The sequence below is a fragment of the Ailuropoda melanoleuca genome, chromosome 13, assembly GCF_002007445.2.
Source record: "Ailuropoda melanoleuca isolate Jingjing chromosome 13, ASM200744v2, whole genome shotgun sequence".
Lineage (NCBI taxonomy): Eukaryota > Metazoa > Chordata > Mammalia > Carnivora > Ursidae > Ailuropoda > Ailuropoda melanoleuca.
In genome coordinates, this window is record NC_048230.1 from 89,455,583 (window position 1) to 89,470,646 (window position 15,064).

Consider the following 15,064-nt stretch of genomic DNA (forward strand, 5'->3'; position numbering starts at 1 on the left):
TCAGCACATGGCCCCCCAATTTCGGTGCACATCAAATTCCTTTCGAGTTCCTTCCTAATCTTTGTTGTGGGCATATATGCAAATGGGTGATAGAGAACACCATGCTCGGACTTAAAATCGCATTCATGGATTGGCATGATATGTGCACCAAAAATTTGATCACTCAACATTCACTGAATGCCTTAAATCCTGAACATTGTGAAATGTCATCCGGATGCTACTAATTTGGAAAGAGGAAGACCAACATTTGTCTTAATAGCTCATCTTTCGTTTCACGTTCCCTTTGTACTGGTTCCAGTGCCCACTCATGAGCTGTCAGACCCTTATCTGCTAAGTGACTTTGGCAAATGTGATGCTTTTAAAGAATACTGTTAGCCACCGCCTCCAAACGGCGGGTCTTGGAGAACCCAAATCACTTCTGGAGACTCATGGAGACTCACTGAAGATGCTACCTACACACTAGCTCATTTGAATTGATCTAAGTAATTGTGAACTTTTGGAAAAGATACAATTAATTTATACAGATGCTAAAGTGTGCATAGGAAACAAAGTTCATCAATATTTATTTCAGGAACATCTTAATCTGGAGCCTTAAGAATGTAACACAGCTAAAGAATGTCAATATCTAGTTGTTATTTAATTTCTTCTAATTTTAAGAAACAAAAAGCTTTCTCAAGCGTTAAAAAAAAAAAAAACAAAAAAAAAACGCCACCACAAAAGCCCGCACAGAAAAATTAAGCCCCAGTATCTCATGAGGATGAGAAAGAGCTGACTGAGATCTTTAAAAAAATTAACTTGGCTACGGATCCTTCATGTTCTTTCACCTACACACTAGAAATGATTTTAAACCTCTAGCCAGAGTGGTGTGAAATCTTCATTTCCCTTGAAACTGATTTTTTTTTTTTTTTTTGGTTTTAGATAGAATGTTGGCAGAGTGTATAAAAGAATTCAATTCACAGCTGTTCTACTTTTTTTAATGTAAGAAACATTAATCAAAGCTTTAAGTTATAAGCTTTCTCATGTTGTTTAGTATTCCAGTTCAACAAAGATCAATAGAGGCCATCCCTGTGTTTCTTGACGCCTCACCAGGAAGCGGAGGCGTGATTATGTAAATCGCACGGCTCCAGCACCTCGGCCAGCTTGCTTATCTCTCAGGCCTTCTGCCTGCTGCTCCTGGCTCCCTGAGCAAGCGCAAGCCTCTCCCTCTTATCTCCCAACAAAGCTCGGAGAGGCAAGGATTGAAGCCAGCAATGTTAAACAATGATGCATGGCTGATTTTATTTGTAAGTGATTTATTTCACTGAATTTAATTTTTTCACTTTGTGTGTAAGATATTTGTTAACAAGTCAGGATCGGAGAAGTGAGGCGATGTTCAGAGACAATTGATACAGGTTAGAAATCTATTAAGCATGCTAACAGTTGTGTCTACACCGGTGGAAGAAGAGGGAGGTCCCTCATTGAGAATTTCAACATGCATTGACTAAATATCCCGTTTATTCTCTGAAAGGCAATTAATCTGTAATTACATGCAGAAATTCACAAGTAATTCTATTCTTTGAGAAAAAAAAAACACCCACAGTAATCATATAATCAGTTTAAGTGGTAGTACCCTTTTTTTTCAAATTGGAAATATAAAAAGAGTAAAATCTAAAAACAAGGACATTCACGGAAATTTCTGAAATTTTCCATTGGCGTAATAAATGAAAATGATTGAAAGCCAGTTGCTAAACAGGTTCCGCGCCAGGTGCTGCTCTGGTCGGCAGCTTGTCCATGTGACACAGACCACTCCAGAGAGAAAGCGTGCACGCCGCTCTGCTGTAATGACGGACCAGGGGACACTGTCCTTCCATTTCTCCTGCATTAATCCCTGACCCGAGTATCTCGGCAGCATAATCCCCATTTAGCATTAGTAGCAACGGCTTCGACTGTGAGGAACACTTTTTTGATAAGTAAGCACTGATTCGGGCATCGCTTTTAAACAACATATTCCCAGCTCAGCAAGAAACCCACACTCGTGAATGAACCGGAGCACATTACTGAGAAAAAGTTCATTAACCTTGCTAGATTCGGGGGTTAACAGGATAGCTGAAGAAAAGCACTGAGTGAACAGCTCGGATACAAAACAAATTAAAATGAATGTCATCATTCCTTTTGATATTCATTAGTTGATTCAGAGGGAGAATGCTCTTCTTAAATTTGCAAGCATTTATCTGTGAAAAACAGGTGTACATCTGCTGCTCGAGTGCGTCCTAAGCGCGGAGGGCAGAATAATGCAGACACTCACCCGTTCCACCGAGGGAGGGGCTGGGCGAGGGAGAAAAGACTTGGGCGGCGAAATCCTCAAACGTCATGACTTCTCGGTGGTTCTGAATTATTGCTTCGAGGTACAGAGCTCGCTCTTCGTAGCTGTGGTCACCGGTCAAGGAAGCAAGTGCAAGTATGGAATGACATGCAGAACAATGACACAGTTCACTTTGGTTTGATTATAGTTATGCAACTTTTACATGTGTTGGTTGGCGGGGGAGGAGGGGTGGGGAGAAAAGTACTTACAAGTCTGTTACTATCCTGCCAGGAAATTAAATATGAGTCATAATTAACGGTGAGATTCTGATATTGAGACCTAAGTTTCTCTTAGACTTTGGTTACATCCAACACCAGTATTCCTGAAAAATATGTACATCAATGGTTACAGAATCACAGCAAAAGATCGTTAAGCTTGATCCAAACAAACCAAAACAGAGGCCCTCGTTGGGGCGGCATCTCCTTCCACCGACGGCTGTGGGACAGTGTCGGACCTTCCCTTCCCGGGTCAGTGGATAGAACATTCTTCTCAGTCTCCTATAGAACGAACTGACGCTTGAAGCGGGAATTGGTGGTACACTTAAAAAAAAAAAAAAATGAGACGATGCGCATCCCTGGGAAGAGGGAAGGCCAGGAAGGTATGCTCCGAAGGGGTGCCAGTGCCTCAAGCCAGGATAGGCTAGAGCATGAGAAAATAGGAGCTCATAAGTGAGAGGCTCTAGCAGAGAGTGCACAATGCAATTTAAAAAAGAAAAGACTATTGCCTTTTAATTAAAACTGCAGTCTGGAACACACGCATTCAAATGTGTAATCAAAAACCAGTCACCAATAAAACTTACAAGCGTAACACGCTGAAGCAACTTTCCAGCTGTCTTAATAGGACCCCTGCGTGTGGCAGCCTTTCACAGGGCAGAAAGCAAATCTTCCCCTTTTGTGTATGGCTTCTGTTTCCTCAGAAGGTGAATCATGCACTTCCAATAACAGGATAACGTCAGAACAATTTGACAGCGGATGGAGGCACCGCACGTATGACTTTATGAATTAACACTTGGGGAAGTCGGCATGACGTCTCATTTTCCCCTTCCTAGTTATCAATGCAAAAGTTAAAAGACATGTTTTAGTCGTTTTGAAAATCATGCTAATTCTCCAGGAACACAGGGAACGTGGATCACCATCAATCAGTTCATTATTTGCTGCTCCGGAAGAGCAAAAGTAATTTCTAGCATTTCTCACTGGATTTTAAAACTATCTTTCCAAAATGGCCTCTTCACAAATAAAAGTTGGTGAAAATTATGCTTTTCCAATTAGCTTTTGGTAGTAAGCATGTGATTTAAGATCGTAAAATATTTTTCTATTTTCTTTTGTCAAAGGATGCATACAGCTTTCCCAACACAGCCCCTTCCTCTTCCTCCTCCCTTTAATTATATTCAGAAAAGAGTTTTTACACCATGAGACCAGAGGCATCCTGGGGCCATGCCGGCCAACGCAGTAGCCGCAAGCCGCATGTGGCTACCTAAATTTAAATTTAAATTAATTAAAACGAAAACAATAGCAATTCCGTTCCTGGGTCCCACTAGCTGTATTTCAAGCACCCAGCGGCCACATAAGCTGGGGTTACTGTGCTGGATTGCATGGACAGAGAGCATGCCCTTTGTCATGGAAAGAGCTACTAGGCAGCCCTCTTCCAGAATGTCGCTTTAGGCTTATTCTAGGCAACTTTAAAAAAGCAAAATGTGTTTGAAAATGTCAAAAGCGGCCCCTCTAATGGAGTCACCCTGCATTACGTAGATGGTCACCACAGCCTAAGGCCTGGGAGGTGGGGGCCTGCACTGGCTTCTCGAATGCAGGCTGAACTCCTGGTGACTCACCCTGACAAACGAACAGGCTGCCAAACTTCCACAGTGAGAGGCGTCCTCTCAGGCCCAATTCTAGAGGGACCCACTAATGCCATTCACGTCTCATTATGAACACGCTTATTCTGCACAGCACTTGGCTGTCGCGCGGCTCGGCCCTCCGTGCATGGCCCCAGCAAGCCGCTGGTCCAGGGAACAGCAGGACGTTAGGCCTGAGTGGCCGTCTGGCGAACAGGCACTCTGACACTAAGCTGGCACGTGCTGGCCCAGCAGGGGCCGAGCGAGGCGTGACAAATTACTCAAAGAGCTGAGCTAAACTTATGGCGGACAACCACCTGAGCCTTAGGACAGCCGTGGCCCGCTGTCAACGCGCAATTCATGGCTCCCCCTTTCAGACCGCAGTCTGCTTGAGGGCCCGGGTTAGAGCCGGCGCAGCCCTCTAAAGACCTGTCATGCTCTGCCTAGAATGGTCCTGCTGTTTCCTGAAAGGCCCCACTGCGTCCAACACGTCCACATACGGTGCTTGGGACAGTGGTGAACAAAACAAAAGTGCGGGTGCATTTTGCTAAATAAACTCTAGGAGCCGTGTATCTGGAAGAGTGGCTGCTATGCTCATCGAGCTCACGGGCCACCCTACAAAGAGACGCCACGTAGAATACCATGTAAACCGACATCAGACAGCAGCCCGTCATCCTCACCCGGGGATGACACCAGCCAACTCGTAAGCTCGTCCTTGTCAAGCCTGAGAAATTTGGGCGCCTGAGAGCAAGTCCAGCACTAGAGTTACAGGGAGGTGATAATCAAGTTTTGAGATTCTCTGGCTCAATGAATATTTATGGTCTGACTCCTAAAACAAGGCACTGTGGGAGACAGCACAAAAAGATGCTTCCAGAACCAGATTACTAGAGGAGGAAGTGGTTACCTCACAGAAGATTCCCAATCTTGCATTCACGCCCCCAACTGTCACACGTAGCACACACTCCCCCACCCCCAGGCTTGTCCTGTGCTGTCACCGGAGCGTTAACAGCGCTAAACTGGGTGTTGTCATTTAGACAAACATCCATTAGGGACTGCAGGGAGACCAGGAGATCACCAAATGCATTTTCACTCACGGCCCACGCCAGGGCATGTAAACACCATGACAAAAAGAAAACAAACACCACCCCAATCCTGGCAGTGTTTAGAAACAGAGAAGGAGCTCAGGGTGCCAAAAATCATTTCTCTTAGTAGCTTTAAAAAACGTAGCTCTGGGATTTAACGGAATTTATTAGAACTACTCGCAAGGGCAATTAGGAGCAGTATCACCTGACATTAACATCTTTAGGGCTTCAGGGCTGGTTGCTCTGTATAAAATTAAAAAAAAAAAGCATTTATAACTTAGACATCAAAACGCTTCTAAGGTTCTTCTCATGCATAAGACGTGTTAAGATATGACGAATGCTGTAACAATGCCAGGCAGTAGATGGTCAGTGCCTCTGGCTGAAGGCAGGTGGCTAAAGGGGCACCTGGTCACAAATTCAGTACCTGTTCTGATACGGGCCATTGCCCTGCTGTTCTATTAAAAAGGCCACTAATAAGTGTAAAACTTAAATTCTGTTCTGAATTACTATCCCCTTCAAAACCGCACACGGTAAAGTACTTTCTTAAAGAGAAAATTTTCCCTTTGATTACTCAATTCAGAGAGCATTCAAATTACTATCTAGGAACCTCTCTTGGTTTCTAGATATTTTGAGCTTCTTCAGTGTCCATGTTTTCACATAAGAATTTTATCATTTACCAATGTTTCTTTATTTAAATAAAGAGGCTATATATCCTTGGTGCTTACATTTTATCAAAAGCTTCCAAGAGAACTTTCTGAGACCCTCAAGACACATTCAGCTGGGTTGCAAAAGCCCACGAATCTGAACCCAACTCCCCAGCTTTATTCTGATGATTATTTGTTTTTATTTTTCAAAATGGCAGCAGGAGCATGACAGGAAGGGGCTTGCCTTTTGGAGGAAGACAGGCCTAGGTTTGAATTCCAGTCCTCTCTCCCACCCACTGGGGGACCCAGAGCAAGCTGCCTCCAGCCTCGGTAGCCTTAGGCGTAAAGCAGGGATGCTGATCAGAGGATCAGATGGAATCCTATAGTGAAGCCTTGACCCAGGTTCCAGCACACAAGAGAAGCACCACAGATGTGGACTGCCTGCTCCCCTTCCTCCCGTCATGTGGGCTTCTGGGTTCGTCTTCCAGAAAGTGGATCAAATAGGGGGAACCTCTGTGTCAGGCTTTAGGACGAGCAAGGCTCCTTTCTGCTAGACCCCTCCCTGTGAGGTCCCCACAGTACGGATCAGGAAATGGAAGCACAAAGGGTTCAAGTGATTTTCCAGAGTCACAGTTACGTGGTGGTGCAACTGGGACCAGAACCCAGGTCTTCCAACCTTTACAGCTTTTGGCTAATATATCTTGATTTCTAGGGTACATGGGGTTAAGTTCAGGATTTCGTGCAAGGTTGGGAGCTAAACTAGTGGTGAGGATAAATCAACCGACTTAACTATACCAGGGTATGAAAATCAACCTGAGTCCATAGGTTTAAGCTGCATCGACACCCACAGACCATGCTGACTTTATAAATTCGGAAAAATAACAATTACTTCATTTTAATTTCTTTCTACTTATTCAGGCTATGTGTTTGTTGACTGCTGTTTAGGACTTTCAACTCCTTCTCTTGGAATAACTCCATCTGTTTTTTTGATTGTTTTTAAGGAAAGGGGAGAACTGTTTGCAAGAATCTCTATTGCAGGTTGTATCTTTTTTTCAACCCCTGAAACTCTTCTTGCCGGGACCTTCTCTAAGTTTCCAAGGAGTGGACACCAGACCCAGCCCAACAAAGCAGCCTTGGAGGAGGCTGCCTACTGAGGTCAGTATGTGTGTGTCCTGCAGTGGTTTCCATACCTGTCCCTCGTTATCTTTCTTAACTCATCGCAGCCCCTTATCGCTGACACAAGCCTGCGCAGAGCTGGCTGCTCCGATGACTCTGCAAACTCCTGCCCACGGCAGTGGTCTACAAAGGGAGGGAAGCCAAGTTTTGGCACCACCTGGGAGGCTTTGGCCAACCCCGGGACCCTCGGATAAATTGTGGCACTTGCAAATTTTGCCACCATTGCTTGTTCCATCCCTTGAGGATAAGACAGGGGAGAAAAGAGAACCTCCTGCCATAGTTACTGTATAGGACCGTCTCATCCTAAGCATCCTTGTATTAGCTTCCTGTGGCTGCCGAAAGTGACCACGAGCTGGGGGGCTTAAAACAACAGAAGTTTATTCCCTCACAGTTTTGAGAAGCCAGAAGTTCAAAATCAGGGCCTTACTCCCTGCAGAGGCTCTAGGTGACTGCATCACTCCTCTCCCTGCCTCTTTGGCTATACTGCCTCCTCCTCTTCTCTCTGTGTCTCTTATCAGGAACTTGTCATTGGATTTAGGATAATAAACTTGGATAATCCAGAATGATCTTCTCATCTTAAGATCCTTAACTTACTTATAGTTGCAAAGACCCTTATTGAAATAAGTTAATATTCACAGGCTCTGGGATTAGGTGTACCTTTTTGGGGGGGCCACCACATAGCCCACAGTACTCCTCGAGTATGAGTCAGGTTTATCCTTACATTACTTGCTACCCAGCTTATATGTGCTTTACACAGTATTTATTGAATGGATAAATGATTGCCTAGGATCTGTGCCCACTGTTCTGGGATATGACATTCTTAGATATATTCCAAGCAAAGGCAGTTTATAAGGAGAAATTAGAGAATTTTCAATTTGAAGTAAAATTCTGCATAGATTAAAAAAAATAAGTGATACAGAAGAAAGTATGGGGCAAACTCTTTATGACCTTGGGATACGGATTAATTTATTAAACAAGAAACAAAAAACATGAACCATAACGGGGAACACTGGTACATCTTAGGATATTCAAATTAAGAACTACTGTTTACCAGAATACCATAAAGAAGGTAAAGCTACAAGGCAAAAAGTGGGAGAAGTCATCTGCAACACCTAACTGTCCAGAATATATAAAGAACTCCTGCAAATTAATAAAAGAACCAAATAATCTATTAGAAAAATGGGCAAAAGACACAAACATTTCTGGAACATAAACTATGAACGGATGTTAAGGTGCTTAACATCGCTAATAATCTGGGATTATTAGAGCCACAATGAGATACCATTTTATATATACCAGACTGGCAAAACAAAACAAAACAAAAAAACTAATAATGACAATTATCAGAGAAGATGTGGGGCAGAGGAACTCTCAGAGCCTACTGGTAGGAGATAATTGGCCTAAATTCTCGGGAAGGCAATTTGACATTATCCAGGAAAGGGCAGCAATTCCACAGGTAAGAATGTTCATCGTATTCTATAGACAACAGCAAAGTCAAAATAGAGAGAGAAACCATTTTTAACTTTTACTGATAGATGTAGATTCATAGAATAATATATAGCAGTGAAAATAAACTATAGGTATGAGTATTAGAATGGATGAAACTTGAAACAATGCTAATGAAAGAAGTAATTCACTGAAGATCATGTATGGCACAATTCTAACTACATACATTTTTTTAAAAAGAGGCAAAGTGAAACATACTGCTTTAGGAATACACACATATGCAGTGAGACTATAACCTAGATTACCTCTCTGGGGTGCAAGGGGAAGTAGCACACAGAAGGGTCACAAATACATTGGTCAGTACACATGGAGGGGCCAGGATGGGGGCATATTTTATTGTTCTTTAGGACTTCTGTAAATGCTTGTGGTTTTCTAATCTATATAAAATATTTCATAGTGAAAACAAGCATCTGGTGAGAATGGAATAGAGTACCAATCAAAGGGATCTTTTCTCACCTCTTCAAAGGACAGGATGAGCTTCTTTAAGCCAAAGGCAGATACGAAAGGTATAAGTTTGGTTGTTAGAGATAACAATGATAGACAGGTTTGTCTGATTCAGACACAGAAAAAGCAGAAAAGAGGCAATGCTATTTTTAAGGCCTTAGTTCCAGGAACAGACCAAAATATGAGAGCTCCACATTTTCAGAAAGTTGTGGAAAACTTTGGATACAAATGCCATTCATGAGGAGGAGGGTATTGCTCCAGAAAAAATGTTTCCCTACAAAGATACTTTTGCTAGAATGATCACACACTACGAATGACAAAATGGACTGAACTAGAGAAAGGTTAACATACTATCTGTACACATGGGCCTGTGTGCGTGATTTCTATACAGCATCCTACTCGGCTTAGTACACTTGATCTCAAGTGAATCTACCATTTTCAGAAAGCAAGTCCATTTCACTCAAGCATGCATCCATTCAGATATATGTGCTGAGCCCCCACCAGTGCTTGGGAATGGGCACACAACTGGGAAATGGGACAAGCACACAGAATAAGGGGAACTGTTCTTTCATCAGTGCCAGGTAGGAGAGCAGGGACCAAAAGGACACGGAAGTCTCAGAAGGGGTGACCAGAAAGGGGTTAGCCAAGAGGGAGCAGGGGAAGGCAGTGGTAAGAACATTTCAGCTGCAGAGAGGCATGAGCTGGAAGGAGCTCTGGGCAGGTTCAGAAAGTGAAAGGAGATTGGAACCCCAGCATAGCAAGAAGGGGCAAGGGGTACAGCTGAAAGACTGGAAGGGGCTGGGTCACAGGAGGCCTGAATGGTCTGAGGCAAGGGAGCAATACGGCCTCATTTAGGTTTCCAGATCATCCTGAGAAGATCTACCACTACTAAGGAGAGTCTAGAGTGCCCTCAAGTTTGAAGAGGTCAATGCTGACTTGGTCTATATGATCCATCCATGGGCTTGTACAAATGTCTCAATATTTTATACTTGTTCTTTGCCTATTTCCAGGACATATATATTTTGAGCTAGTGGAAATGGTAAGAAGGCTACTTGCAGATTTGAAATGACCATAACCTCTGACAATGGTCTTGACAGAGAAGGGGTCTGGCTGGGGGATGTGCCTGACTTGGAGGGAAGAGGAAATGGAGCACAGGCCGAGTTGGAAGCAGCCCTCCCAGGTGAAGCAGAGAACAAAGTGCTATAGACAAGACAGTGGGCACATTCCTCACACAAGGACAGATGCTGTGCTCACAGAAATCTGGTAAAAAGGAGATTATTTAAGATAGCCATGGATTGAGGAATGCTACCCTGAATCAAATGCTTAAAATATATCTATAGATATACTTTAAACCTAGTAAAAACATGCATTAGCAGTTGCAGAGTGTCTGAGCTCAGAGAAGGGACAACTATGAATAACTTACAAAACAAGGAAATTAATGAGCCGATTTCCTCTGTTGGTCCTACCACCAGTAGTTTTCGGAAGAGAGGATGCAGAGGAGGATGATAACACATTTTCATTTCTTGGGCAGTGTTCTGAACAGTGATCAAAGGATAAAGCTTTAAAATGCTCACTGGTCTCAGATATGACACCAAAAGCACAAGCAACCAAAGAAAAAAATAGAAAAATTTATCAAGAAAGTGAAGGGACCAGAAAAAAAAAAAAAGGTGAAGGGACAACCCACAAGTCATTCTGTGGGAAATATTTGCAGATCATTTATCTGATAAGGGTCTCATATCCAGATTATATAAAGAACACTTATAATTCAATAATAAAATGACAATTAAAAATGGGCAAATGATTAGAATAGACATTTCTTCAAAGAAGATAGACACATGACCAACAAACATATAAAAAGATGCTCAACATCATTAGCCATTAGGGAAATGGAAATTAAAACCACACTGAGATACTACTTTAAACCCACTAAGATGGTTATAATCACAAGGGCAAGAATGAACAACAGAAAGTGTTGGTGAGGATGTGGAGAAACTGGAATTCTCATACCTTGCTGATGGAAATGTAAAATGGTACAGTTGCTGAGGAAAAGCTTGGCAGTTCCTCAAGAGAACTGAAAGTGTATGTATGCACAGAGACCTGTCCACAAATGTTCACAAACGGATGGATAACCAAAATGTGGTCTATCCACACAATGGAATATTATTCAGCTACAAAAAAGAATGAAATACCAAATGTGCTACACAATGGATGACCCTTGCAAACAATGCTGAGTGGGAGGCGGCAGATACGAAAGGCTACATATTGTGTAACTCCATTTATATATATGTCTAGAATAAGAAAATCCAGAGTCAGAAAAGGAATTCGTGATTACCAGGGGTTGTGGGGAGCAGAGGAATGAGAAGTGACTACCAGTGGATAAAGGGTTTCTTTTGGGGGTGATGAAAACATTCTGGAATTGGGTGATGCTAATGGTTGCACTATCTGGTGAATATACTAAAAACCGCTGTACTACACAATTTAAAAGGGTGAGTTTTATGGTATGTGAATTATATCTCAATGAAAAACTATCCCCCCAAATGCCTATGGTATGCAGTACACACTATATATTGTGGGGAGGGTCTTTGAATAAAAAGATCCTCCACTGACCACACTCTGGAACAGATGGACAATGACCTGGCAGAGAACAAAGCCCTCCAGGCACTGTTGCTGGATCATTTATTCATGGAACATACCTGAAGAGGAGCAGACCAGGTGGCAGGGACTGTTCTAGGAGCTGGAGGGAGCAAGATGAGAAAGATCACAGCATTCATGACCTATCTCGGAAGACAGACATCCATCACCTGTGAGGTGGTAAGCACCCCATGGATCGAATGGACCAGAGGGTGTGTGAGTCCCTGTGGAGGGGGAGTGGTCTAGGTCAGGCTGCAAAGGGCCTGTCATGGCAGGAGCAGTGACAGTCTCTAGCATTTGGGAATCACTGGAGTTTTTAAACAGATGAACAGTAAGATATGACTGATACTTGAGAGATAATGGCGGGGGAGGGCATGTATGGAAGGGCCTGGAAGGGAGAGAGATTGGAGGAAGGGAAACTAGTCAGGGAGAGAGACGTGGCATGGGCCTCAAGAAAGCAGGGGTGGAGGGAAGGGAAAGGAGGCATCAGACTTAGGGTTGCTCACGCTTGGTGACAGAGGGAGAAGGCAGGACAAAACTCCAGGTATCAGGGCTCAGGTGACGAGGGGAGTCTGAGGGGCCGGAAGGGATGTCAGGGGAGAAATACTGGACAGGTGATAACTGTGTCCCAGCAGAGAGGCCTGGGCTGGAGATAAGGAATGATGAGTCACAGGTTTGGAGATGGTCTTAAAGGAGAAAAGGGGACCATGCAATGCTGGGAACTCCTTCCTAGCCACTTCCATGGAAGGGGGCAGAAGTACATTGGTAGGAAAGGACGGTGGAGGGACTGGGGAGGGAGCCATGTCACAGAACCCTGGGAAGGGCATTTCTGGAAGGAGGAGCCTCTGCTCCAATTCACTTCTGTATCCTTAACATCTTCCCGGAGAATACTCCATAGGTGGGCTGGGTTGGCATTCAATAATCCTAAATAAATGGAGTAAATTCCATAATCATCAAGACAGGAAAAGGTGCCAGTTACAGCCTAAAGCCATACATCATTTTTTATAGAGATTCTGTTTGTCTTTGAATATAATGCAAATTTAAATTCTAGGACTCTTTAAGATCCCAAATAAATGAATCATTCAAAGTAAATGTCACAGCCTGGTAACGGATGAAGAGGATAACTTTACTGAACAATGTAACCCGATAAAATGGATGTTCAGGGAAAGGAAATTAAACACATGGAGGTATAAGATATTAGATTAGGTTTCAAGCACTAATGAGATACACTCCTAGAGAGGAAAGCAGTGCACTTCTGCTAAGAAAGAAGAAAATACCCATGTAACCAGGTTTAAGAATAATTCTGAGGAAATGACAAGAGTAAGTGGAAATGGGACAGAAATAGGTTTGCTTCAGGCTATTAGATTACAAACTTTTGGAGGTCTGCTCCCATATTCCCGTGTCCTTCCGGCACAGGGAATGGAAGCTTTCCCTCTCAGGATCTGAGATGCTCCAAGGGTGCAATGGATTGTATCTCTATTCACGTCAGCTCTGTTCAGGGGACTGATTTGTGAAGGACCACTCCCGTTTCCATCTCCTCAGGTGCTGTGAGTACACCTCACCTCTGGTAAATCACCAAGACAGAAAGGACCCCACGACACTACCACTCCAAGTCTCTGGCGGTAAAAACATGAGCGACGAGAAAATCAGTCCTTGGGCCTATTTAACATCTGGAGAACATGCTGTCAAGTGAGTGAGCAAGGACTCCACAGGCCCCCTGGCTGATGAAAATGACCCAAGAAGTGACGAAATCAATACGAACAACAGAGAAGCCCAAGGGTGTTGCCATGCTTATGCCAATAGCGTGGTTTCTGGGAGGAAGGGAGTCCATGTCACTTGAACTGCTTCTCTTTCACAGATTTCCATTCACCCTAAAGATACGGCATGCGAAGGGCTAAAAAATGTACTCTCAGGCTTAGCTGGAGAAATGACTACCTCTGACACTCTGTTGGCATTCAACATCCATGTAAAAGTCACAACTAAGTGTAAAACAATGAGAAATGCGGAACTGGCTCTGAAAGTCTGGAATGTTCTTTGTTGCAAGGTATAGAAAGGGCAGACAATTGAAATACAGGTAAACATGGATTTTTCAGCTCCAACTTTATCGTCACTGACCGTAAGAAGAAAGTTATTACGAATACATTACAGGTATTATTTAGTGCAATGTAATTTGAACTGAATCATCCAATATTTATGCTTCTAGCGCTCTCGCTTTTGAGGCGAAAGTGCATTCCATGTGACCTAACAGATTAGTTTATATCTAGGTTGATTCTAAAAATAAAACAGATTCATGATGATATATGATAGATAATAAGAGAACAAAGTCAACAAGGATAAAAAAAAATCTTCTCTGGCAGATCTTCTGGTTATCCTTCTCTTGAAATATCCTGTATAGTTGCCTGTCAACAACCCACTGGGCCCAGAAGAAGTAGGACAGGGCTCAGGCATGGCAGAATTAAATTTCCTGGCCCAAAGTATTTGCACCGAGCTCTATACAGACTTCCTTGATTTTTCATTTCTGCAAACACTTTGGGTGAAATACTCCTTTTTATGATGTTTATAAATGAGCTGTATTTGTTTTTTCTTCTTTTGAACATTTAAAAACAGAAATACATCTGAAAACAAAAGAATATTTCTATAGTTCTATAAAAATGATTATAATGGCTTAACGGCATCTGAGTTTTCCAGGAAGATACTCATCTTAACACCAATTATCAGATGACAAGGAGAAACTTCAAGAAAAGTTAGGGGGTTACCAAATGCAAGCGACCTAGAAACTGAAAATCAGCTCATGTGAAGGGTGCCAAGTGGCCTCCTCTGGCCTACGCAGACTCTGCTTTACTTGGTAAAATAGAACATCACAGCACACCTGAGTGATAGCTCTCACTGCTGACCCAGCACTTGAAACTCAATACACCCACAGACTTAGAGCAAGAAAATTATCGAAACCTAACTGGAAATTTGGGGAAATTCTAATAAAGCTCATCCATGATCAGAAGTAGCAACACTATGTTTGCCACTTAATATTAAAACAACTGATTTCTGGCAATTGAAGACAGAGCGTGATGCAAATGGTTCACGTAGGCAGAAGCTACACCAAGGGGACACAGAGTCGAACTGTCAGTGGCACCAGGGGAAGACATGCATGGATGCAGAGAACTGTAGAACGGCTCCAACCCTAGGCATGGCCATGCCTGCCAACAGACATGGGTCCCCATGCAAACCCCAGGTGGTCAGATGAGCACGGAGAATGCTAGTTTCATGAACACTGTGATTGGGGAAGGGGTTTTGAGTAGCTGGAAGGCCAAAAGCACCTTTTACTCCTCTTTACATCTGTTCCAGCAACCGGGTCAGTGTTAGGTTTAAAAAGCCATAAACATATATAAAAGTTAAATAACATAGTGGGGAA

The 15,064-nt window shown here is 43.0% G+C and overlaps 1 protein-coding gene across 1 annotated transcript in view; it reads right to left on the reverse strand.

The window, feature by feature from the left end:
• Window positions 1-15,064, reverse strand: part of RALGAPA2 (Ral GTPase activating protein catalytic subunit alpha 2) — a 317,987-nt gene that overhangs the window by 20,490 nt on the left and 282,433 nt on the right. The window contains 1 exon segment of the mRNA XM_034641613.1: window positions 2,285-2,406. Coding sequence (XP_034497504.1) covers window positions 2,285-2,406 — 122 coding nt within the window.